Source organism: Pristiophorus japonicus, chromosome 8 (genome assembly GCF_044704955.1).
Source record: "Pristiophorus japonicus isolate sPriJap1 chromosome 8, sPriJap1.hap1, whole genome shotgun sequence".
Taxonomy (NCBI): Eukaryota; Metazoa; Chordata; class Chondrichthyes; family Pristiophoridae; genus Pristiophorus; species Pristiophorus japonicus.
The window spans coordinates 200,162,846-200,189,034 of NC_091984.1; the positions used below are offsets into that span (position 1 = coordinate 200,162,846).

At 42.2% G+C, this 26,189-nt stretch overlaps 1 protein-coding gene across 1 annotated transcript in view; it reads left to right on the forward strand.

Annotated features, from left to right (window-relative positions):
* The window catches only part of aacs (acetoacetyl-CoA synthetase), a 101,229-nt gene extending 79,552 nt beyond the window's left edge, over nucleotides 1-21,677 (forward strand). Inside the window, exons 9-14 of the mRNA XM_070888329.1 lie at nucleotides 5,860-5,973; nucleotides 10,387-10,512; nucleotides 12,007-12,076; nucleotides 14,124-14,182; nucleotides 17,763-17,965; nucleotides 20,284-21,677. Coding sequence (XP_070744430.1) covers nucleotides 5,860-5,973; nucleotides 10,387-10,512; nucleotides 12,007-12,076; nucleotides 14,124-14,182; nucleotides 17,763-17,965; nucleotides 20,284-20,421 — 710 coding nt within the window. The 3' untranslated portion in view covers nucleotides 20,422-21,677. The remainder of the gene's footprint in view (nucleotides 1-5,859; nucleotides 5,974-10,386; nucleotides 10,513-12,006; nucleotides 12,077-14,123; nucleotides 14,183-17,762; nucleotides 17,966-20,283) is intronic.
* The last annotated feature ends 4,512 nt before the right edge of the window (nucleotides 21,678-26,189 follow it).

Here is a 26,189-nt window from a genome sequence, read left to right on the forward strand (position 1 = left end):
GCAAGGCCACAAACAGGAATGGTTATGTTGCCAAATCCAATTGACTCAATTTACCAGAGACCGTGCTGAAAGTTTATAGTGCTGCGATCAGGCAACACTGGGAGTCCTGCAGACATCTCCTTCCCACAACATTAGAGGGCTACCCAAGGCCTAAAGGCAGTGCAGAAGAGAGCAAGAAGGTGATTGGCAATGTACGAAAGAAGCTCAGCACATCAGCCTCAAAGATCCATCTCATTTTATGGAGATATACAGGATATGTGATGGGTTAGTGAAACTGAGCCAGAAACAATGCTTTCAGAATGGCCAGGGCAGCAGTGAGAGGCGCATGGGTTCAAGGTTGTGCCAGACAATTTCAGAGCTGATTTCAGGAAATGTATCTTTACACAAAGAGACCAAAAGCCGAAATGGATTGCCAGGAAAGATGACAGCTGTCAAGACATTGGACTCGTTTAAGAAACAGAAGCTGTCACAAATGGCATTCTGTGGGGCCAATGACATCTAGCTTTGGATAAGCTGCAATTTGCTCCAGCTAAGTATTGGGAAATCATCGTCTTCACCCTCCCTCCCATGCCGGCAAAACTCAGTAGCCTCACCACTAACTCCATCCTCCTCCCTCCTCCCTGGTCACTGTCACAGGCCGAACCACATTACTTGCAACCTCCGAAATTGATCTGAATTTCTGACCCCATATCCACTCAGTCATAAAGACTGCCTACTCTTCTCTATAACCTAATGTTTTATCTGCCCAATTCAACTTTATGTTTACTGTTCCTGAGCCAAAGCAATGGAGTGCAAAAAATGTTGACCAGTTTTCTACTATTACAGTTCACTGATTACACTTTACAAAGCGGTGTTGCAGAGAAAATGAACTTCATCATCCATAGCATAGGGTAAAAGTTGGTGTTTTGTTGCAGGAACTGAGAATGTTCATTTAACACTCTGAGCAAGGCATGATTAAGTCCGCTGCATTGCCCAACTGCAGTACTGATTTGTCAATGAAAAGGAGTGAAAGATTCACGTGTCACCGAAATGTGGGTCATAGTATAATTCCCTCTGTGGCTAGCAATCTAATCAGCCAAGATATATGGGATGGGCTTTGTGAATTTTGACAAGGCTGCAAAATGGACTGTTTCACCACTCCTACAAAATAGTGTCCCCCGCCTGACCCTGTTGAGCCCTGAACTGAAAATTTGCAGAAGAATCCAAGTCCAGTTCATCTTTACAATCAGAAGTCGGGACATGGTAAGGATGGACAAAGTGAGGGGTGAGGGATTTAAACTGAACAAAATAAAATCTTTTGTCAGTTATAAGAGCTTACTTAACAGCTCAGACAAGCCAGGCTCCTCAAAGCTACAAGATGAATCAACTGGTACATGGCTAAATCTCCTAAAAACTCATTTCATTTTCTGCTGTTGGCTTTAATCACCTTCTGTCATGGCTGATCTCCACCTCCTGGTAATAGGTTGGTCCCTATAAATTCAGGGTAGTAAATTACACTACTAAATCAATGCTTTTTTTCAGTCTTAAATGATTTATGATATTACTTGACAATGTTCTATAATTAAATGAATGCAAAGCAGCTAACAGTACTGGAGCATTGCTTTATGCGATTTTCTGAGGCAAATTAAATTACTCATGTAGGCGATTTGGAATGGGTTGCTTGAGTTACTGTATAGAAGCAAGGCCTTTCCAGGGTATGTGAGGTAATGAATTCCTTTGTGGGGTAATTAATGCATTTTCAATACACTGATAAATGGTTGTTTTTTTTGGCATGCCTGCATTTGTTTTTATAATTTGTGTTAATCATATTTGCAATCGTTTTGTTACCTCAGAACAATTAGTTTCCCCACGGACTGCAGTATACAAAATTTCTTCAAGGCTCTTTTTTTCCTTATTAGGAGATGGGTGTTCAGTCATTTCAATGGTTACTTAGATGTAGGGGGCAAATTAATTTGCCTTTTTTATTGTGGTATGCAGAATATAATTAATCTGATGGAGCATTGAAGACAAGCTACATTGGCTATGCTGTGATCATTTTCATGACCCTGGAAATTGCTGTCTGGTACTATTTTCACAATTGGTTGGTTTGCGCTGCACAATATTTCAGAAACCTACTTGGGAGTCAAGGAGATTAATTAAGTAGATTCCACAGAGATGTAATAATACCATTGCTGCTGCTGATAGCGGCAGTTCTATATGTTGTGGTGCTGCATCAACCCTGGGCGTCAATGTGCAGTCCAAATGAGACCTCCATAGCACACAGCTGGTGGGAAAACTCGTCGGTCCCATTTCTAATGCAAAATAAATTGTACCTTATTAAAATGTGATGCCATTTTCTGTCAATACAAATATTTGAGTAGCTGTGTCACACTGCAAACTAATAGCCTGGCCAAATCAGACCACAGCTGATTATTTATTTGCTTAACTTTACCTTGTGGTGTGTAGCAGAGCATTTGATTTGTTCTTGCAGTGATGGATAGTTCAACGGTTTCCTTGATTACAGCATCCTTCGATCTTCCTCTGCTCCACAATAAGATTTAAAATTGTGAAGGACAGAATGAACATAAAACCTAAATTGTAATATGCTGAAATATTTTATTTGTTTGGCTGAGCAGAGTAGGAAGTCATAGATTTTGACTGATAATAAATAACAGCATGAAGGCTTACTCCCAAAAGATATAAAAATGCAGGAAATCCAATTGGCTGATCACTTTGAGAAAATTCATTTACATGTTCACTGTAGACTATTACCTATAATATGTTTGGGCAAGTTCATTTCTTCAAAACAATATGTTAATTTCCAACAGCCGTTTCTCCGCTCTAATGTTCGGTTTGTAGACATTGTTATGCATGTGGTAGATGTTTCTGTTGAGGGTAATGACTTGGTTGCAAAATTTATAATGCTCACATGTAGCCTTGAGATGTTTAAATATTTTTTTTACCCTCCCATGGAGCCTATCAACTTGCCTCGTAAAATGTGTCGAAGGGGAAGGATGGTGACTTCGGCATAATCGCTGCAGTTGGGTACCACTATGCCCTTGTGCATATAGTACCAGATGTTTCTATGTCTACGAACATTGAAAGTGCTCACCATTGTGGTTTATTTAATTAAAAGGGCAAGAGATAGTTGCATTGATTACCATTGTAAAGTTTCACTTTCTTGATGCTGCACAGATTATATCTAAAGTAATATCTTTACTTAAATGTGTCTGAGAAGTTTTGAATAAAGGAACATTCATCAACAACATCTTGTATTTATATAGCACCTTTAAAGTAGTGAAACATCCCAAGGCGCTTCACAGGAGTATTATGCGCTTAAAAAATTTGACACCGAGCTGCACAAGTAGAAATTAGCGCCGGTGCCCAAAAGCTTGGTCAAAGAAGTATGTTTTAAGGCACGTCTTGAAGGAGGAAAGAGAGGCGGAGCGGTTTAGGCAGGGAGTTCCAGAGCTTTGGGCCCAGGCAACAGAAGGCACGGCCACCAATGGTTGAGCGATTACAGTCAGGGATGCTCAGAAGAGCAGAATTAGAGGAGCGCAGATATCTTTGGGAGGGGGGGGTGGTGGTGGTTTGTGGGGCTGGAGGAGATTAGAGATAAGGGGCCCAAGTTTCGGGCTGCGCCGCCCGTTTTTCGCGCCACAAAGTGTGCCTAAAAAAAAATCTCACCTATTCTCCGGCTCCCTGCAGGTCCTCTGGAGCTGGGCGCGGTGCAGCACGAGCTGTGGGGGGCGGAGCCAGGTCCCTGCGCTGAGAACAGTGCCGGGACCTCTGCACATGCGCGCAACAGTGGGCGCGCATGTGCAGTAGCTCCAGGCAGCCAAAACTGTGGGAGGGGCTCGAAGCATGCAGCCCCTAGCCCTGGCCGAATGGCCTCACTGGGGCTGCGTGGATAAGACTCATACCACCCGACCCGCCCCCCCCCCGTTGGACCTCCGCGACTCTCTCCTCCCCCCCCCCCCCCCCCCCCCCCCCCCCCCGCCGGGACCTCTGCGACTCTCTCTCTCTCTCTCTCTCTCTCTCTCTCTCTCTCTCTCTCTCTCCCACCCCCCTCCTCTCTCTTCTCCCCCCCCCCCACCCCCTCCTCTCTCTCTTCCTCCCCCCACCCCCTCCTCTCTTTCTCTTCCCCCCCCCCCCACCCCCTCCTCTCTCTCTTTCCCCCCCCCCCCCCCCCACAGAGAGTAAGAGACACTGACAGAGACACACTGGGAGGGGGGGCGTCCCAGCACGCTGTTGGAGGACTCCCGGTGCTGCAGTCGGTAAGTAGAAAATGTTTTATTTTATTGATTTTTAAATTTTTTTTAATTAATTTTTTTTGATTGATTTATTGGTTGATTTATTGATTTATTTATCATTTATTATTGATGATGGCTCTTTATTTGTAAAACTGAAGTGTTTAATGTTTGTAAACTTCCCTTTAAAACCCCCCTCCCCCATTCCCTACGCCTAATTTGTAACCTATGTCTGATTTTCTAAAGTGTAGACAAGATTTTTTCGAACGTACAAAAATCTTCACTTACTCCATTCTAAGTTAGTTTGGAGTAAGTTTTCACTGCCTAAACTTTGAAAACGGGCGTAAGTGGCTGGACACGCCCCCTTTTGAAAACAAAATTCTGTTCCAAAGTGAAACTGTTCGAACTGACTAGAACTGGAGCAAACTAAATGCCGAGAATTCAGATTTCTAAGATACTCCATTCTAAACTAGTTGCTCCAAAAAAACAGGAGCAACTCAGGCTGAAACTTGTCCCCAGGGAGAGGTGAGGCCATGGAGAAATTTGAAAACGAGGATGAGAATTTTAAAATCAAGGCATTGCTTAACCGGAATCCAATGTAGGTCAGCGAGCACAGGGGCGATGGGTGAGCGGGACTTGGTGCGAGTTAGGACATGGGCAGCCGAGTTTTGGATCACCTCTAGTTTATGTATTCGAGCCTATCCATACAGGGACAGTGCCTGTCCACTGAGTTATTTTGTATCTTTTTGGTTAATGTTATATTTCTTGCATTTTACATCTTCTTTCCTAAAGGTGGCGAACTGTGTTTTTGGGCTAGGGTTCCATAGGTAGAAGATGGCCTCAGAGACTATGCTTAAAAGAACAATCTTAATGAGGATCTTCAATAATAAGGATTGGTGTATAATTTAACCATGGAGGCCACCAAGGCCTGATGCTGTTCATACACAACGCCCACAAGTATACCCAGAGCCACTGGACAGCTAATCCTGATGATTTTTTCCCCACCCGATTCCTTCAGCTGGCGATGCTGAAGCCTAATCCGGAGATCAATAAGGCTAATCAAAAAACAGGATGGAACTCGAGAGCATATGTAGATTATTGGTGGAAGATACATTTGGAATTGGGCTGAAGAAAAGCGATTTCCTAAATAAACATCAGAGAATTTTATTACAATTCAGATTCAAAGCTGTTTGAATTTCATCTCAATTGTATTTTCCACTTTAAACAGTCAGATGCAATTTGCATACAATAACTTTAGGTGGTTTACAGCAATGGAATCCTTGTTAATGTTTGTACCAAGTACACTTGTGTATACAGTCAAATGTGAAGTAGAATTGTCTAATACATTTTCTGTTTAAATATGCAGCATGTGAGATTTATAATATAGCTGGTGGTAGAAAATTGAACACTGACTGTTTGTGACCATTTCCTATAAGTATGATGAGTGATTCAGAGTATTTTCAGTATTTTGTTTGTGTGGACAGGCAGCATGGACTGAAGGCTGTGATTGAGAAGTAAGACATTGTACATTTGCTCAATTGCTATCTCAAGGAAACTGGTTTGAGTTGTTATAATTATTGTGACCCTCGGAGGCTCAAGGCTGATTCATTATTTGTTCCGTTTTCTCCAGGTGGTACAGACATCATTTCCTGTTTCATGGGCCAGAACTTTACCATCCCAGTCTACAGAGGAGAGATACAAGCGAGGAACCTGGGGATGGCTGTGGAAATCTGGAACGACAAAAGTCAGTGCAATAACCTAGCTCTTGTTTTATGATCTATTCTAATTTTTGTTCCCAGCATTTGTTCCTTTCACAATGTTAGTACCCTGTATACGCACAAGTATCAGTTAAGATGGTGAAATAGTTGAGTCTGTAGACAATATGACCAGTGGCATAACAATCTAGTCAGAGGGAAGGGTCATCAGAATGGATTTCTCCTGAATTTGACACTGATGGCTGCTGGGACGATAGAAAGATTTCAACAAATTGCACAAGGACACAAATGGGACATCTCGCATTTCTCGTAGCAGAATGCCTACTTCAGTAACATTGGCTGAACCCAGGCTTCCATGTAAAAAGCCACACAGTTCCAGACAACAATTTAGTTTTGAATATAGAGTTCCACAGCCAGAAGTGCTATGTGAAATTTTCTGGTGTCCTTTGCCGACTTTTGGACTGATATCAGAATGTTGAGATTGAGATACAGCTGCAGTAGATTTTATGTTCCTAGAATAAAGATGGGGGCTGGGGAGATCTGAGATGGAAGATCGAGCTTCCACATCTCCATATAGGCCAATCTTGCAATCTGGTCATCTCCAGATTTATTCAAGGATCTATCTCCAGCCCCCTTCTCTTTCATATCTCCATGATGCCTTTCATAGTGCAGATGATGGATTAGCTTCCATACTTATGCTGACAACGCCTATCTTTATCTCCCCACCCTTTCCATGCTGTCAAGCCACCTGTCTGACATGGTAGTGAATGAGCCTGAATTTCCTCCGGTTGAATAGTGGGAAAACCAAAGACATAATTTTTGGTCATTGCCAAACCTCTGGATGCTTGCAATCTTAGAATCATAGAAATTTACAGCACGGAAAGAGGCCATTTTGGCCCATTCTGTCCATGCGCCCAACAAGAGGCTATCCAGCCTAATCCCACTTTCCAGCTCTAGGTCCGTAACCCTGCAGGTTACAGCACTCCACGTGTACATCCAAGTACTTTTTAAATGTGGTGAGGGTTTCTGCCTCCACCACCCTTTCAGGTAGTGAGTTCCAGACCCCCACCATCCTCTGTGAAGAAATTTTCCCTCAAATCCCCTCTAAACCTTCCACCAATTACTTTAAATTTATGCCCCCTTGTTGACCCATCTGCCCTTTTTTATCCGCTATATCTAGGCCCCTCATAATTTTATACACTTCAATAAGGTCTCCCCTCAGCCTCCTCTGGTTCAAGGAAAACAAACCCAGTCTTTCCAATCTGTCCTCATAGCTAAGATTCTCCACTCCTGACAGCATCCTCGTAAATCTCCTCTGTACCCTCTCCAGTGAAATCATGTCCTTCCTGTAATGCAGTGACCAGAACTGCACACAGTACTCCAGGTGTGGCCTAACCAGTGGTTTATACAGTTCAAGCATAAACCTCCTGCTCTTGTATTCTATGCCTCAGCTAATAAAGGCAAGCATTCCGTATGCCTTCTTAACCACCTCATCTAACTGGCCTGCTACCTTCAGGGATCTGTGGACATGTAGTCCAAGGTCCCTTTGTTCCTCCCCAAATCCATTACCTCACACTTCTCCGGATTATATTTCATTTGCCACTGTTCTGACCAGTTGATTAATATCTTCCTGCAATCCGCAGCTTTCTTCTTCATTATCATCCACACAGCCGATTTTAGTATCATCTGCAAACTTCTTAATCATACTCCCTATATTCAAGTCTAGATCATTGATGTATCATACATCATAGGCGGTCCCTCGAACGAGGATGAGTTGCTTCCACATGAGTAGAATTGTTTCAGTGAAGGACCCGATATTCCAGTCCTAAACTCCAATTGAGGGGGTGGAAGATGCCTGTGCGTGGATTGTTTTAATGTGGTGACAGTTGCACACCAGCCACCACACAGGCTTGACAAAGCTAGGCCTTTACCCAGTGGCAAGGGTTAACCAGGACGACTGGAGACCTGCTCTGCTACACAGACCTAGTGCGCACACATGTCGTAGTGTGGGCAGGCCCGTGCTGCCCCTGGGCCCTCGGCTCTTCTGGACCCTGTACCCTCATTCACTGCACTTCCGCCACAATCTCTTGCCGCTCCTCCACCACAAACCTTCGCCGCACCTCCGCCACGATCCCTCACCGCTATTCCGCCATAAAAACACTTGCGTCACCTCCGCCATGATCTCCCTCCGCACCAAACATTCACCAAACCTCCGTCACGATCACCCACCAAATCTCAGCCACGATCCCTCATTACTCCTGCCCCAATCGCTCGTCGCAAGTCTGCCACGACCTTCCCACTGCTCTGCTGTACCAGGGCCTCGCCGATGTTCCTGCCCACGCTCCAAATGGCAACCTGGGTCCTAATGACGTCACCCAGTCGCCCACCTCGAAGCCGTTGTACATTTGGGTCAGCTCGCCCTGGAAGCTGCAGTGGCATGCTCCAGCTCTTTTTGTAGCCCCGACCTACGGAGATGTTCTCTTGCAGGTCGGGGTGGCCCACTATATCCCAGGGCCCAGCGCTCCAGCTCTATAGCCCCGAACTGCGAAAGAACATACCACAAAAAGCAAGGGACCAAGTACTGAGCCCTGCGGAACCCCACTGGAAACATCCTTCCAGTCACAAAAACACCCATCAACCATTACCCTTTGTTTCCTGCCTCTGAGCCAATTTTGGATCCAACTTGCCACTTTGCCCTGGATCCCATGGGCTTTAACTTTCATGACCCGTCTGCCATGTGGGACCTTACCAAAAGCCTTGCTAAAATCCATATACACTACATCATTGACCCTCCTGGTTACCTCCTCAAAAAATTCAATCAAATTAGTCAGACACAACCTTCCCTTAACAAATCCGTGCTGACTGTCCTTGATTAATCCATGTCTTTCTAAATGAAGATTTATCCTGTCCTTCAGAATTTTTTCCAATAATTTCCCACCACTGAGGTTAGGCTGACTGGCCTGTAATTACTCGGTCTATCCCTTTCTCCCTTCTTAAACAAAGGTACCACATTAGCAATCCTTCAGTCCTCTGGCAGCACACCTGTACCCATAGAGGATTGGAAAATGATGGTCGAAGTCTCTGCTATTTCCTCTTTTGCTTCGCTTAACAGCCTGGGATACACTTCATCCGGGCCTGGGGACTTATCCACTTTCAAAACTGCTAAACCTCTTAATATCTCCTCTTTCACTGTTTATTTCATCTAATCTATATCATCTGCCTCCCTGATTGCTTGCTTAAGTTTAATCAGCCCGTGCACAATCTTGCTGTTCTGTTAAACTGACTTTGAATATTCTCTCCGCGGTTCCCACAGGGAACTGAGAGTGCGACTATTAGCAGTGAGATGGGTGGGACCGACCATGTGTGGAGCCTCGTGCTCCCATCTCTATGTCGGGTGGGCTTCCCCATCGGCCCGTGTCGCTGGGGGAAGCATGGGACCCCCAAACACAAGGGCAAACGCCAACGTTAGATCCCGAGACACTCTGGGGCTGGTTACGGTCTGGTTGCTGAAACATCTGTCAACTCATCCCATTTGGTGTGGAATCAAGTCATCCTCGTTTGTTGTATGGAGAGAAAGTAGGAAAGGGGTCCTGAGGGAATGATCAGCCATGATCTTATTGAATGGCGGTGCAGGCTCGAAGGGCCGAATGGCCTACTCCTGCACCTATTTTCTATGTTTCTATGTTTCTAAAAACACTTAACTTTCACCTCTGCGACAGCACTCGCCTCCATCTGGCCTTACTCCACTGCTGCCCCACAACCTTATCCACACATTCATCATTTCTAGGCCCAAGTCCTCCAACTTCCATTTAATAAGATCATGACTGATTTACCTCAACTCTACCTTGCCACACTATGCCCATATCCTTTGATTTCCTGTCGATCACTGTCTTGAATATACTCAACGACTGAGTATCCAAACTCTCTGGGGCAGAGATTCCAAAGATTCACAACCCTTTGAGTGATGACATTTCCCTTCATCTCAGTCTGACCATTTATTCTGAGACTGTGATCCCTAGTTCTAGACTCCTCAGCCAGGGAAGACATCAAACCCAGCATCTACACTGTCAAACCCTTTAAGAAGTGTTATGTTTCAATGAGGAATTGAATCTCGGTCTCTCACGTGACTGGCATGGATACTTGCCACTCTATTAACTCGGACTGGTTGGCAATCTCTAGATTGTTTTATTCATCTTTTCACAGATGAGTTGTTTTAATGCTGCTAAACCTTCAGCAAATGGATGTAATTATAGGGCACTGTAACCTTAAATAATATGTACATGATTGACATGCTAAAGAATCATTGGTTGCTTTTGTTCTTGAGGGTAATGAACGTTTGCACGCGGTATTGAGCAATCCACTTTAAGAAAACCTCCACAAAACTGTTGGAATAATAAACTTCACAGGAAAAAAAAATGTACTGAGTTTTATTTTCTTCGCAGGACAAGTTCTGTGGGGAGAAAGTGGAGAGCTGGTGTGCACCAAACCCATTCCCTGTCAGCCTACACAGTTCTGGAATGATGAAAGTGGCAGCAAGTACCACAAGGCATACTTTGCGAAATTCCCAGGTATGAGCAGAATATTTTCAGTTCACCTTTCTCTACATGACAACAATGACTACACTTCTAAAGCATGTAATTGGCTGTGAAGCGATTTGGAGTGTCCTGAGGTCATGAAAGGCGCAATACAAATGGCAGTTTTTTTTTTCTTTCCTTATTTTTGGAGGGTTCACATAGCTGCAGGGTTTAGAGCATTTTGGTACTTTTCTTGCTGCCTTATACAATTAAGACCAGGTCAATCTTGAACTTGGATTATGGTTCGGAGGCTTTACAGTGCTGGCTCTTTAGCTAAATTATAAGGTCATTGTAAGTAAACCAAATTATCTTGGGTGAGCCAGATGTTCAATCTATTGCTATTGACCAAAACTGTTGTCACATTCACAGGCAACCCTTGGCCCAACCAATAACCACAATTATTGACTGCTTCTCTGCAGTCTCTCTGACGAGTTGCTAAGTCAGCTTTGCTGCAAGTGCCCATGATAACACTTTATTTGCTAAATGAATGCAGTCTTTTTTGGTCTATTTCTACTCAAGACTCAAACAGCTACTTATTACCGTGCCTATAATAGTGTAACCAATTAGAAGGGTTATTAGAATTACAAGTGCTTAGGATTTATCGAGCATGTCTGATGGCACTTTGCTAAATATGAATTCAGTTCCCACTGTTGATTAAAATGCGTATCAAATGCCAGTTATAAATTTAATACCCTCCCACTCTCAATTGTTTTTATATATATTTATAATGATTGGAATGCATACTTTGTGCTATTTTTCTTGGTGCAAATGGGACCAATATCATCATATACTGAGCAGTGATGCTTTTCAAGTGTTGGTTGTTCTTATTATAAACCTCAATTTTTATTAACAAATAAATGATGCCATGTACAGCTGGCCCCAGTGAACAAATCACTTATTGGCTGTGAGCGTGTTATTTGATGTGTACGAAAGTGCTGCTCCGCACAACTACGGTTCTGGCACCTTTTTTAGTTGAAACGTCATCAATTTAAAATATCATGCTGAGACCAGGAGTAAAGTTTGTAAATGGCATATTGTGGCATTTTTGTCATTTGCAGCAAAGACTGTTGCCCTAAGCAAGGTTTAACAGCCTTGACAGGCAGTTATCTACACGGGTTGTCAGAAAACATCATTGATGCTTTCAGTAAATCTAAACTCTTAAATCACACATGCAGACTTCACTGGCATAATCCAGCACCATTTAGAGATGCATGTTCAAAATTATGCAGAGGTGTGATTATATATTTTATTAAACAAGCATATAGCTAGATGTGGGTGGTTGATTTTTTTTTTTATTGGTTTAGACAGAAAAAGATGAAAGCATATAACTTCCGACATTACATTCTTTAGAAACCATTCTTTTGAAACCAAAAAAGATCTATGAGGATAAGGCATTGCAATAATTTGTTGCCACAACTGTATGATCATTATATGAAAAATACTTGACCAGCTACCGTTGTCATAACTATTATTGATGTCCAAACTTAGGTGTTTGGGTCCATGGTGACTATGCTAAAATAAACCCAAAGACCGGAGGAATCGTAATGCTCGGCAGAAGGTATGTTTAAGAAATCAAAATCAATTGTTTGGATTTTCTTCCTCTCTGACCTTACTATAGTGGAGCTGAGTCCATGATCGGATCAGCCATGATCGTATTAAATGGCGGAGCAGGCTCGAGGGGCCGTATAGCCTACTCCTACTCCTGCTATTTCTTCTGTTCTATAACTCAAGTGCTTACATTTAGAGAAATTGTATCGATGTGTCTGCATTAGAAAAAGCTTTCATCAAATTATTATAGGGAGCAAAATTTGCATGTGAATTTAGGCAAAGGTGTTTCTGTTTTTTTTTGTTCCTTCATCAACAATTGACATTTTATCAGGACGGTCCTTAACCGATTATAGAATTGTGTACGTTTTAGATGTTCACTGTCGGTTGAATTATTTTTGGCTCTAATTGAAAAAAGAAAATTACATGAAGTGCAAAATAATTCTGTCTACTCAGTTTTTAGATCATTTTCTGCAATGTACGAGTTTTATTTTGTGACTTGGAGACCGTTAATTTATAAAACATTGACTGCTGTGCTCGGGTTTATGGATGGTATTCTCCGCCATAAATATATGAATGCTGCAAAATATATGAATGCTGCAATAGGCTTGAGGTTTGGAGGACATGGGCACCAGTAAATCAGGATAACATTTTACGCTCCTATTTATTCTATAGCTACAAATGTGTGAAAGAATATATATATTTTCAAAACTATAGCCCATCTGCTTCAACCCATTCAGTATAGGCCATCAGGAGGTCCTTCGTTTAACTGCACATCAGGGTAAAAAGTACTGTATCTTGCCCTGGGAGCTTGTTTGAGCTGTGAGATTATATCCGGTTGGTATAAATGTGATTGGTTCAGTTGCACAGCAGATGTTCCTGTTCACCTTTCCCCCTCTCCCTCCATTGTGTATGCCTGGGTCTTCAGAATTCTATCTGAACTTGGCAAACAAATTGATTGAAATACAATAAAAAAACATGTTGCTGACTTGATTTGGAGAACATTTGTGTTACTAAATGTAAAATTACATTTCATCAATTTGTTGATTCTCAATACAGTCTAGAATTGTAAAAGATTCACATCTGTTTACACGAAGCTCCGCATCAAATTGTCAGGAAATAATCCTTGCATAAGCACATATGGTATGCAGCATCACAAGGAGAAATGATCACTGCCTGCCTATAACGTGTAACATCTGGTTTAAACAACCTTTTTATTCATGCATGTTTGTTTATAATCATACCTGAATCAGAATTACATCACACATAAGCAATTAATTTCCCAGCCATTTTCTTAGTGTAACAAGTAACACATTATTTGTACATATTAGTCATGCATATTCTTAAGCCCAAGATGTGAGGCATTGATTTAGAATTGGAACAAATAATTGTACTTGATTATCAGAACTCTGATGCCATTGTATATAATTCTGGGCTTTGTGAAAGGAACCTTCAATCAGGGTGAACAACTTTTGTTCGAGTTAGTTTCTTGGAATGTGAACATATTTCAAAATACATGTTGGGTATCAACTCTTATGTTATTGCACTGCATGTCTGACGGTCTTAACACGTCTATGGCATTGGACATGCCCTGATGCAAATCTTAAATTGATTTAACGATGTAGATTGGATCAGACTTGGGCAAGTTTGGCAACATCTCACTGGTACATGAGTTAGCTGAGAATGCAGCACTTGGCAATATACCTTAAGGGTGTGTATTCAGTTTAGTTGATAATGAACTAATCTGTTTGAGTCAGAGTACAAATGGGGAATAAAATTGCCATGGATTAACTTTTGGCAGAGGTAATAGATTGAAGGTTCCGAATCCCTGATCCACTTTAAAATAAACCATTTCTTTTTATTTTTACCTGATTCCATCACATCTATAATACACTTGCCTTTAGTGGATCCTTGATCCTGAAACAGTTATGCTGATAGATCCTAGTGATGTCATTTTGTAATTTGTGCCCCATCTCACCAAATGTACTGCTGCAGCTTTTATTTTGTGTTTTATTTTGCTTTGAAGGTGAACTGCTCTAATATATTTCTCCCTTCTACAGTGATGGCACTTTGAATCCAAATGGAGTGAGATTTGGAAGCTCTGAAATCTACCATATCGGTAATGTTTAAAGTGTGGTGATCTAATCTAATGTTTTTCTGTAATTATCATTCTGTTTCTTTTAACTTCTCCTTTTCAACGACAGCATTTGGAAAAATGCTTCTTGTACAGAAGCTAATGGCCATTTTAGTCTCGATCATTCAGTTCCAAATTGCTGCTGTTTCACACTTGGCTGGAAGTAATGGAGTTGAAAAGTAAAGTGTTTTATCTTTGGTACTGAAATACTACTTCAGAATACAGAGCCTGCAATTTAAAAGTGCTTTTTTTTGTTATTTACCATGAGCCAAGTTAGGCCATCCTACAGGCAAAATAGTTAGGAATCCTTGGCAAGGTGATGGGGTAGATTTTCTACTTGCCGCCCGGGCATGAAACCGGCATTGCAGATTGGCTGCTCATTATTAGAAACCGCCCGATTTTTCATTTCCATTTATTTCAATGTTTAATGGAAGTGGTAGGGAAGATAGCAGAATCTTTATCTCTTTTTTAGCAAAACATTTAAAGATGGAGAATACAATTCAAAAAAAAAAGTCAGCATGGCTTTCTAAAAGGAAGGTCATGTTTAACCAACGTTATTAAATTCTTTGAAGAAGTAGACAAGGGCATTGCAATGGATGTGGTATAGATGGATGATCAGAAGACTTTCGATCAGGTGCCACATAAGAGACTCATGACAAAGGTCAAGCCGTGTGGAGTCAGGGCCCAGGGCGCAGAAAGATGGCTAAAAAATGGAAAACAGAAGGTAGGAGTTAAGGGAAGTTTCTTAGACTGACGGTAAGTGGGAAATGGTGTCCTTCAGGGATCTGCGTTGGACCACTGTTGTTCACCTATCGATCGATGATTTGGACTCAGGATTTGAAAGTAGAATTGTCACAATTTGCAGATGATACGAAATTGGGGAGTTTAATGAATAATATGGAGGACTGTACCAAAATAGAGAAAGACATAAACAGGCTTGCAGAGTGGATAGATAAATAGTGATATGTGAGGTGGTTCATTTTTGGTAGGAGTAATAAGGATGCTACTCATTTCTTAAAAGGTACAAAACTAAATGGAGTACAGGAACAAAGAGATCTGAGAGTACAGATACATAAATTGCTAAAAGTAGCAACACAAGTTAAGGCCGCATACATGAGGGGAAATGGAATTGTGGTATATGAAGGAAGAATGGGAAGAGGTCATTAAAGTGGGAGGAGTCTCGTGGAGTATAAACACCGACAGACCATTTGGGCTGAATGGCCTGTTTCTCCGCTGTAGATTCTATGGGCCCAAGTTTCCACATGATTTGCGCCTGATTTTTAGGAGCAACTGGTGGAGAACGGACTATCTTAGAAATCGCAATTCTCCACATTTTTTTTTCTGCAGTTCTAGTCAGGTAGAACAGTTCTACTTTGGAACAGAATTTTTTCTTCAAAAGGGGGCGTGTCCGGCCATTGACGCCTGATTTCAAAGTTTCCACAGTGAAAACGTACTCCAAACTAACTTATAATGGAGCAAGTGAAGATTTTTGTCGAACTGAAAAAAGCTGTTCTACACATTAAAAAATCAGGCGCAGGTTACAAATTAGGCGTCTAGAACGAGGTCGGGGGGGGGGGGGGGGAAGGGAAGTCATTAAATTCTACAATAAATCCTTATTTATACTTTTACAAATATTATACAAATAAATCCAACCTGAATAAACATTTATAAGCAAAGAAAAGATTAAATAAACCATCTTCCTACCTGTGTGAAAGTGCTTCAGGCACGGAGAATGCTGCAGTCAGCCTGAGGCGCCCGTTCTTCCCACGGGGGGGGGGAGGAGGAGGCGCCCGTTCTTCCCGCGAGGGGGGGGGGGTAGGCGCCTGTTCTGCCCGCGGGGGGGGGGGAGGAGGAGGCGCCCGTTCTTCCCGCGAGGGGGGGGGGGTAGGCGCCTGTTCTGCCCGCGGGGGGGGGGGAGGAGGAGGCGCCCGTTCTTCCCGCGGGGGGGGAGGAGGCGCCCATTCTTTCCCGCAGTGGGGTGGGGGGGGGAAAGAGAGACGCCCGTTCTTTCCCGCGGGGTGGGGGGGGAGAGGAGACGCCCGTTCTTCCCGCGGGGGGAGGGGAGAGAGGAAGGCGCCCGTTCTTTCCCGCGGGGGGGGGGAAGGAGGAGGCGCCTGTTCTTCCCGCGGGGGCGTGGGTAGGAGGCGCCCGTTCTTCCCGCGGGGGGGGAGGGGGAGAACAGGCGCCCGTTCTTCCCGCGGGGGGGGGGAGAGAGGAGGAGGCGCCTGTTCTTCCTGTGGGGGGGGGGGAGGGAAAAGAAGAGAGGAGGCGCCCGTTCTTTCCCGCTGGGCGGGGAGGAGGCGCCCATTCTTTCCCGCGGGGGGGGGGGGGGGGGAGGGAAGGAGGCGCCCGTTCTTCCCGCGGGGGGGGGGGGGGGAGGAGGCGCCCGTTCTTCCCGCGGGGGGGGGGGGGGGGAAGGAGGCGCCCGTTCTTCCCGCGGGGGGGGGAGGAAGCGCCCGTTCTTCCCACGGGGGGGTAGGAGGCGCCCATTCTTTCCCGCGGGGGGTGGGGGGGAAGGAGACAGTGAGAAGGCTGCAAGTGCTGATGGCAATGTGCTTTTATTAAAAAAATTTTCAAAAATTAAACGGCTACAAAGAACTACAAAAATGGCCGAGTGCCAATGTTTTTTTCACACTGAGCATGCGCGAACGCTCCAATGCGCACGCGCAGCGTTGCCGGCAGGAAAAAAACTAATTTAAATAGTACCCGCCCCCTCCCACTTACAAAATCGGCGCGAGTGTAGGCTCCGCCCCCCTGGGCGCCGCGCCAGGCGGACAAGGAGCTGCAGAACGCTCCAGAATCGCGATTTTTTTTTTTTTTAGGCGCCAAAAACGGGCGCCCAGCTCGGAGGGGCGCCCGTTTTTTATCGTGTGAAAACTTGGGCCCATGTATGGCCGTTTACTCTTTTTCTGGGGTTTCCGACAAACTCGTCCACTGAAGTTACGGAGTGAGATTGGGAAAACTCTGCAGAAATTCCAACCTGAATTTGGGGTTAAGGCACGTTGTTGGAGAACTCTGCTGTTTATCTGACCCATCTAATACCTGAAATTGAAATGCTTGATACTGCCACTAAAGGCCAAAAATGAGGAGTTTTCCAAATCCCAGAACTTGTAATCTCTTGGTAAGTGGAAAATTTGCTAAATTGTGAAGTGCATTCTTGATGAAAAAGCGAGTTTACTTATTTACAAACACAGCACAGTAGAATCAATCTCACTACAAACTAACATCTCTCTCACTTGAAGCTACGGTGAAAATGATTTTGCAACTCTACTCGTACTTCAAACTTTAAAAAAAAAAGTTTGCAAAGTCAGTGCCCTTTCTTGGGAGGGGCGGGGCGGGGGGGTGGGGGAGCTCAAAAACATTTAAGTATTTACAGTATGATTTTGCACAGTACATTTCTCAGCACTAACATAGGAATTGAAATCTGTCAAAATAGCTACATTGTATGGCTTTTGGAATATTAATCAGATCTGTTGTGTAGTAGGTAAGAAGTCCATCAGTTGAGAGATTGCAGGTTTTTCTTTCCTCCCTGTCTGAAAGAAACTTGTGTCATTTTGTCCTATAGTTGAAGCCTTTGAGGAAGTTATGGACAGCCTCTGTGTGCCACAGTACAACAAGGATGGTGAGGAAAGAGTCATCCTTTTCTTGAAAATGGTCTCCAATCAGCTTTTCACAGCGGACCTGGTGAACAGGATAAGACATGCCATTCGAGTGGCTTTATCAGCTAGACATGTGCCTGCCCTTATTCTGGAGACTAAAGACATTCCTGTAAGTCGGTGCACCAGTTGCATAGCTTTTCATTTTCTCTTCAAATAACTGGGGTTTTTTATTTGCTAAGTTGCAAATTTGTGACTGTAGATGGGAACTGTCACATTGCAGTTTGGGATGATTGGAAGTAGTTTTTTTTTCCATATTATGGTTTATTTACTTAAAGAAGAATTCATTTCATAAAAGGTCTGTACATGTTTCCTATTGAATTTTGATCAAATTTTGTTAAACTAGCAGTTTATGAAAAATAAGATTATTTAAGCAGCACAACCGTTACATAATATATAATATTCACAAAACATTATAAATATTATAACCAAATATTGCGGATGCTGGAAATCAAACAAGATCAGAAAATGCTGGAAATACACAGCAAGTCAGGCAGCATCTGTGGAGAGACAAACAGTTAACGTTGCAGATCGATGATCTTTCGTCAGAACTCTGAGTCGGTGGGCTTATAGTAGACATAAGCTCAATATTTATTTTCCTCAATTTACATTAGGAGTAAACAATTGACCTTGAGTGCACCTGCATGCTCCTTGAATAATAAGAGTGGAATTCATCATATTTAATGGTGATCACAGTGAGCTATTGGGCCAAAAATCGCGATCACTACAGGCGCAAACGATGTGCACACGCATAGAGGCCCCACAAGTTTTGGGTTTAGGCATGCAAAGCGTATACACTTGACTCTGGCACTTGCAATCTGTCAATTTCTTTTGACAGTTCCAACGCATCCCCGGGAGAAGGGCCTTTGTGGGTGGGGATTTGGGCTATTTGTCCAACTCTTGCCCAGCGAATGTCCTTCAAATTCTTACACCTGGTAAAAGCAAGAATAAGGCCCGCTTTTACCAGCGTAAGAGTTTTAATAGGTAGAAAAAATAAATGTTATTTTTATATTTAAAAATCCTGTCTATGAAGGTAAGTTTATTTTTAACACTATTAAAACATATTTTAATTTCAAAAAATACATTTTCCGCTTGAACATTTAATTTAATGTAATTTCTATTAATTTTTTTTAAAGTTTTTAAAAATTTATGTTTGTGTTTCATTTGATTTTAGGGGTATTCTCATTGATAGTAATGAGAGCTCAGAGCCCTCATTACTATGAATGAGAATACTACATTGTGATTGTGGTCCAGGCCCACGTGATCCCGGGATACGCTCCTGGAATACGTGGGCCCCTACACTGGACTGCGCAGCTGGGCCTCGGGACGCAAGTCTACGTTCCTCCGGGACCACCAGGTATTTTTGTTAAGACTTTGGTCGGAGGTATCCGCCCGCGGGAAGCCTCCGACTGCAATTTTTGGCCCATAGTCTTTCCAGATTGAGACTATTTCCTTGGATCCTTGTCACTGGTTTACAGATTATTGTATCAATATTGTTACGATTTGAAAACAATGTTCCTAATTGCTCTGTAGAATTAGCCTCCACCACATTTTCAGAAGATTTAGCTTGCTAGGGTTAGGTGTGCTGATCATCCTGGTAACTTGAAGCAATAAGTTCAATAAATCTGTTCTGCATTTAGCTTTATTGTAATGTATTTATAATTGGTTAAGCAGTTAGAAAATGTCTTCTCTCCAATCAATTTGTATGGCATTATTTCAGTCCATTGATTTTATGAGGCCCTAGGTTCATATTTGAAATCTCGTATGTTGTGTACTCTGCTTTGTTATACACTTATTTGATATGTAAATCTCTGCACATTTAGTAGACTGAAATGATCTGCGCTCTGTTTATAAAAAAAAAAATGTTTGACTATAAAACTCGAGCTTTTCACTGGAAAGGGAATACTAAATCCGATGATCGGATAGTGCTTGATTTTTCCTATAGGGTTGTGTGTGCTTCTAACCCACAACAAATAGCACAGAAAGTAAACATGATATGAAACATGTTGGAAAAACTATAGTGGTATTTCTGTATCAGATCAGTACAGAACAAACTTTTAAAAATTCATTTTACAGTTTAAACAGCAGCAAGAGCAAACATTAATCATTTTTAACTGGGATTTACCCTGGTGAGCCCTGTGCATGTCTGTATGCAGCACGTGTGTGTGTGTGTGTGTGTGTGTGCATGATGCAGATCTCTGCTTAGCCTAGCCAGTGTCATGTGGAACTGGCTGTTGAACACTGTTGCCAGCTCTGTATTACGTGCAAGTATCATCTCAAATCAGTACCTGCAGTACAAGAGGGTACTCCTTTGATACTGGATCCTATTTTGCACAGATAATGAAGGACCTGATACTACTTGGTGAGCCATCATGTCATATATTTAAGAAATGGACCAATTGTACTCATACCCCTTATTTTTTTTCCTAGTACACTATTAGTGGAAAGAAGGTAGAAGTGGCGGTGAAGCAGGTTATCGCTGGCAAAGACGTGAAGCAGCAGAGCGCCTTCTCAAATCCAGGGTCTCTTGACCTCTACAAGAACATTCCTGAACTTCAGAACTTCTGAAAGTTTTATGTGTGTATATATGTGCAGAATAAATTTTATTTAACAGAGTAACTATGTCACTTGGAAGACATTTGGTTCAGTTTTGTGTTTGATTTCTGTTTTTCTATGCTCCCTCAACATCGTATGTCCTTTTAAACCTAGATTGGCAATAGTGCAGATATAATGGGGGCAACTTTAATTGAACCCAACAGTCTGGAACTGACTGGATCGGGTGCAATGCTGGCTTTACACCCCGCTCGATTTTACTCTCTGGTGAAGGCAATGGAATGGAATATTGGGCAGGGTTTATAACCAGTGTTGCACCCGATTTCATGGGTTTCCTGACCATCGCGTTAGGTTAAACTTTCCCCCAATCGATGCAAACACTTGTTTTGGGTACAAATTTCTTGAAGTGTGAGTAATCCTTTTATTGATAGGAAACACGATAATGGCTTATGAAATTAAGATATTGGTAGTTTTTACTTCAGATTTTTAAATGAATTTGAATTTAATGGATGAATTTTTTTTTTTTCAATTGAAAATCAAGCCTGGAGCCATTGGCATGAAGATTATTTTGTTTCTTAGCTGTACCAGTGCTATGTGACATTTTTATGGAGATAATTTGTAATATGCAATGGACTTGCACTACACGGTTATGTGTTGTATACAGTTTGTTTTGTTGGGAACAACCTACCAGCACCATAATGCAAGACTGCTGCTAGTTTGGAAAACACAGCTTCTATTGGAAGAACTGTGACTATGTAAGCCTGAGGTTACTGGTCACTGACCTTGGTGAGTAATCAGTGAAGACCAAAATTGCCATTATATCAACGTTAAATGGATAAAACGATGGCAACAGTGTAAAAAGTTTTAGCACAACAGTAGATTCCTTGGTCTTGCCTTTTTCCCCATTGCTCAGTTGAAAGCACAGAATATGTTTGAAAAATGTCTGCTTGTCTTTGTCTCAGTAGAATAGTGTATAATGCACAATAACAATGGCTCTGCTGGTTTTATATGCAGGTTTACTAGATTCTTCAGTGATCTCGTATAAGATAAGCTTGCCTTTCGTATTACCATAGATGGAAAACCTTGTTTTTATTGTACATTTTTTCTGATGGTGCATGATCTTCTAATAGTCACAAGACTATCCATTCCCAGGGCTGAAACTCCAGTGATCGGTGTCGAAGATAAGGCATTGTATGTTTGCTACATATGTGTTAAAATATGAATACCTGTAAATTGTATGTTCCTTTGAAAATAAAATGTCATACTTTAAACCCAGCATTTTTTCCAAATGATTTAAAATTATTTCAGTAGTAGTTTGTTGAACAAAAGAAGAGTGATTACTACAGATAGTCATATAACTGACAAGTGCCACAAGTTCGTTTTACCTAATTTATCAATAGAAAGGAAAATGACCTACCAAAGAACCATATGGATTTTTCTATTGCTAATGCAATTATTAATCCATTTGGGTTGCATTGAAGTATGCGCAGATACACCCTGGAGAAGGTAAGCAGTCTTTTCTCAATACAGAATTATCCACCATCTTGACAATCCCTGAACTGAGTTATTAAAAAAAGATGAGGTCAAAACAAAAAAACTTCCAATGCCATTTCAGATCATAGTCTTGATTCACCAGTGATGCACTGAGTTCATACAGGAGGCAGCTCTCACTGTCTTTCTCTTTTTTAAAAGCTAAACAGCATGGCAGTAGAACCCTACCAGCTTTTCAATTCCACGCATCAGGATGTAATGCAGAAGTTGCACAATGGGCAGTGCAGTCAATAGTGGAAAATTGCTGACTTGAAACCTATGCCATCTATATTATTATTAACACTCATGATTTAGTTTAGTATTTATTGATTATGCACTAGTATTTGAATGCATGGGATTCACCAGGATGGGAGAGAGAACACTTTCATCATCTTTCTAGCCCTATGAATCACATGTATACACCAATAGTCCAAAATCAATGGAGGGGAATTTTAACCTAATCCACCTGTCGGGGAAACTGATTGGATCGGGTCCAACGCTGGCTGTGCACCCTGTCCGATTTCACACTCCATTTAAGTCAAGGGTAATATTTAACTGGGATCAAACCGACGTTAGACCAAAGATTAGGTTAAAATTACCCCCAATGATAACTCAATTGGGAGTGTTGGTAATACTGCGTCCATGACCAACGTGCAATATTTTGGGAGCAGTGGTTTAGTTTTAACTAAATGTGAAATATGACGGTCAAGTTGAGCCTCAACAATCAGTTCAAGCAATTTACAGTAAATGACTTCAAATTCATGCACCTCATTCATAGCACTATCGCATCGTTATATTGGCTATACATTTTCAGTGTTAAAACCGTTTGAAATAGAGAGGAGTTATCTTTTAAGGACATAAGAAATAGGAGCACAAGTAGGCCATTTGGCCCTTCGAGCCTGCTCTGCCATTTAATAAGTTCATGGCTGATCTGATCATGAACTCAGCTTCACTTCTCTGCCCGCTCCAAATAACCCTTTATTCCTTTGTCGGTCCAAAAATCTGTCTATCTTCGCCTTAAATATATTCAATGACCCAGCCGCCACAGCTCTCTGGAGCAGAGAATTCCACAGATTTACAACCCTCCTGAGAAGAAATTCCTCCTCATCTCAGTTTTAAATGGGCGGCATCCTATTCTGAGACTATGTCCCCTAGTTTTAGTTTCCCCTATGAGTGGAAATATCCTCTCTGCATCCATCTTGTTGAACCCCCATTTGATAGTTCAATGTTACTAAGGTCTAAAATGTTTGAGTAATTAATTTAGGAAGTTGAGCAATTGATACCAAGTCAGAAATTGCATTAGTTCTTGTTTATATACACACATTAATTTTACACTTATTTAACTGAAAATGTAACCGTACCCTGAGAACACACTGGGTTTCTGGATCTGAATGATTAAAAGTGTGAACTTATTTTAATGAAAGCCCTTTATTCAATTCTCTACCACGCTATTTTATTTCTGTTGAATTTGGTCGAAAAGATAAAATTTCACTGAGAAACCGAAAGCACACTTTTTTTCAAAACTGGGTAAATACCATTTAAATGATTCCATTCCTCCTTGCATTGTTCAGTCAATTTTCACGTTTATTTAAAATATGGAATTCAGAAAGAACTTCTTCACCCAGAGAGCGGTGAGAATGTGGAACTCGGAGTGGTTGGAGCAAATAGTATAGATGCACTTAAGGGGAGGTTAGACAAGCATATGAAGGAGAAGGGAATAGAGGGTTACGCTGATAGATTTAGATAAGGAAAGACTGGAGGAGGCTCGAGTTTGCCAGCATGGTTTCATGAAAAGGAAATCATGTTTGACAAATTTGCTGCAGTTCTTTGAGGATGTAATGAGCAGGATGGATAAGGGGGAACCAGTGGATGTGGTGTATTTGGATTTCCAGAAGGCATTCGATAAGATGCCACATAAAAGGTTACAGCACAAAATAAAAGTTCATGGGGTTGGGGGTAATAGCATGGAGAGAGGACTGGCTAACAGAAAAGAGAGAGTCGGGATAAATGGGTCATTTTCCGGTTGGCAAACCGTGACTAGTGGGGTGCCGCAGGGATCGGTGCTGGGGCCTCAATTATTTACAATCTATATTAGTGACTTGGATGAAGGGACCCTGTGCAATGTAGCCAACTTTGCTGATATAAAGATGGGTGGGAAAGCAAATTGTGAGGAGGACACACAAAATCTGCAAAGGGATATAGACAGGCTAAGTAAGTGGGCAAAAATTTGGCAGATGAAGTATAATGTGGGAAAATGTGAGGTAATCTACTTTGGCATAAAAAAAAAAGGAAAGCAATGTGCTTCAGTACAGAGAGACCTGAGGGTCCTTGTGCATGAAACACACAGTTAGTATGCAGCTACAGCAAGTAATCAGGAAGGCAAATGGAATGTTGGCCTTTATTGCAAGGGGGATAGAGTATAAAAGCAGAGGTCCTGCTACAACGGTACAGGGTAAAGGTGAGGCCACACCTGGAGTACTGCGTACAGTTTTGGTCTCCGTATTTAAGGAAGGATATACTTGCATTGGAGGCTGTTCAGAGAAGGTTCACTAGGTTGATTCCGGGGATGAGAGGGTTGACTTATGAAGATAGGTTGAGTAGGTTGGGCCTATACTCATTGGAGTTCAGAAGAATGAGAGGTGATCTTATCGAAACATATAAGCTAATGAGGGGGCTTGATAAGGTGGATGTAGAGAAGATATTTCCCCTCATAGGGGAAACTAAAACTAGGGGACATAGTCTCAGAATAAGGGGCCGCCCATTTAAAAATGAGGAGGAGGAATTTCTTCTGAGGATTGTAAATCTATGGAATTCTTTACCCCAGAGAGCTGTGGAGGCTGGGTCATTGAATATATTTAAGGTGGAGATAGACAGATTTTTGAGCGATAAGGGAATAAAGGATTATGGGGAACGGAGAGGAAAGTGGAGCAGAGTCCATGATCAGATCAGCCATGATCTTATTAAATGGCGGAACAGGCTTGAGGGGCCAAATGGCTGCCTCCTGCTCCTATTTCTTATGTTCTTATGAGTGGAGCATAAACTCCGGTATGGACTGGTTGAGCCGAATGGCTTGTTCTGTGCTGTAGATCTTATGTGATTCTATGTAAATTAAGTGCACCAAACATATCCCAGCAACAGCACCAAACTACTTCTCATTCTTATGATAATGACCTTAATTAATTACAGCTGTCACTGTCAATTAAAAAGCTAGCAAGTTCCCCCTTCTTAAGGTGGCACAACACGCAAACTGTAAATTAAACAAAAACCTTTCAAGAAACTTGAACAAAATCAAAATAAAATTTGTTTCCCAGAGGTGATGAGGCACTCCAATCCCTCAGGTGCCCCCCGGTCGAGGCAGACCTCGAGTGTATGGACACTGGGTGCTCCATCTCCAGGGACACCCGGCCGCAAACGTAACAGCGGAACAGAGGCAGGCTCAAACCGCCTCTACATCAGACATTGACCCATTCACAGGACCTACGACACGTGGCAGATGACATTTTTACGCAGAGAAATGGGAAGTGATGCATTTCTGAATGAGGAGAGGCAATATGAACTAAATGGTACAATTTTAAAGCAACAGCGAGTTCTGGAAGTGCATATGCACAAATCTTTGAAAGTGGCAAGACAAGTTGAGAAGGCTGTTAAAACATATGGGATCCTTGGCGCAATTAATAGAGTACAAAAGCAAGGAATTTATGCTAAATCTTTATAAAACACTGGTTTGGCCTTAGCTGAAATACTGGCCCTGAATTCGCGGTTGGCAGTATAGCTAAGGAGAACGCCGCCGACATCTAAACAAAATCTGCTCTTGCCTCATGCAATCCACCCCACCTTCGAGAATTTGCTTTCAAATGCTGCAGAGTTGTGCGTGGGGGCGCGGCGGGGGGGGGGGGCCGTTGTGCGTATGCAAATCTGTGATCACATGGGGCGGTGCTCCTTTCACTTCCTGACTCTTAGCCAATCAGGAAAAAGAGGAGATTGCTGATTTTCCCCCTCATTCATTTCAAATAATTTATCAGCCAGAAATGTACTTTATTAATAAATTATGATCATTGCAATAGTATTTAATACACAAACCAAGATTTCAACTTTAATAGAATTCGATCAAACACTGAAAAGTCTTGAGATACTTTTTAATGTAGGTGTCCTTAAAACCATAACACTCAATTTGGATGGATTTATACAAATACAGCAGTTGAATTAACATCGGCCCTTTGATTCTGGGCCATGACAACATCAACCTATAAATA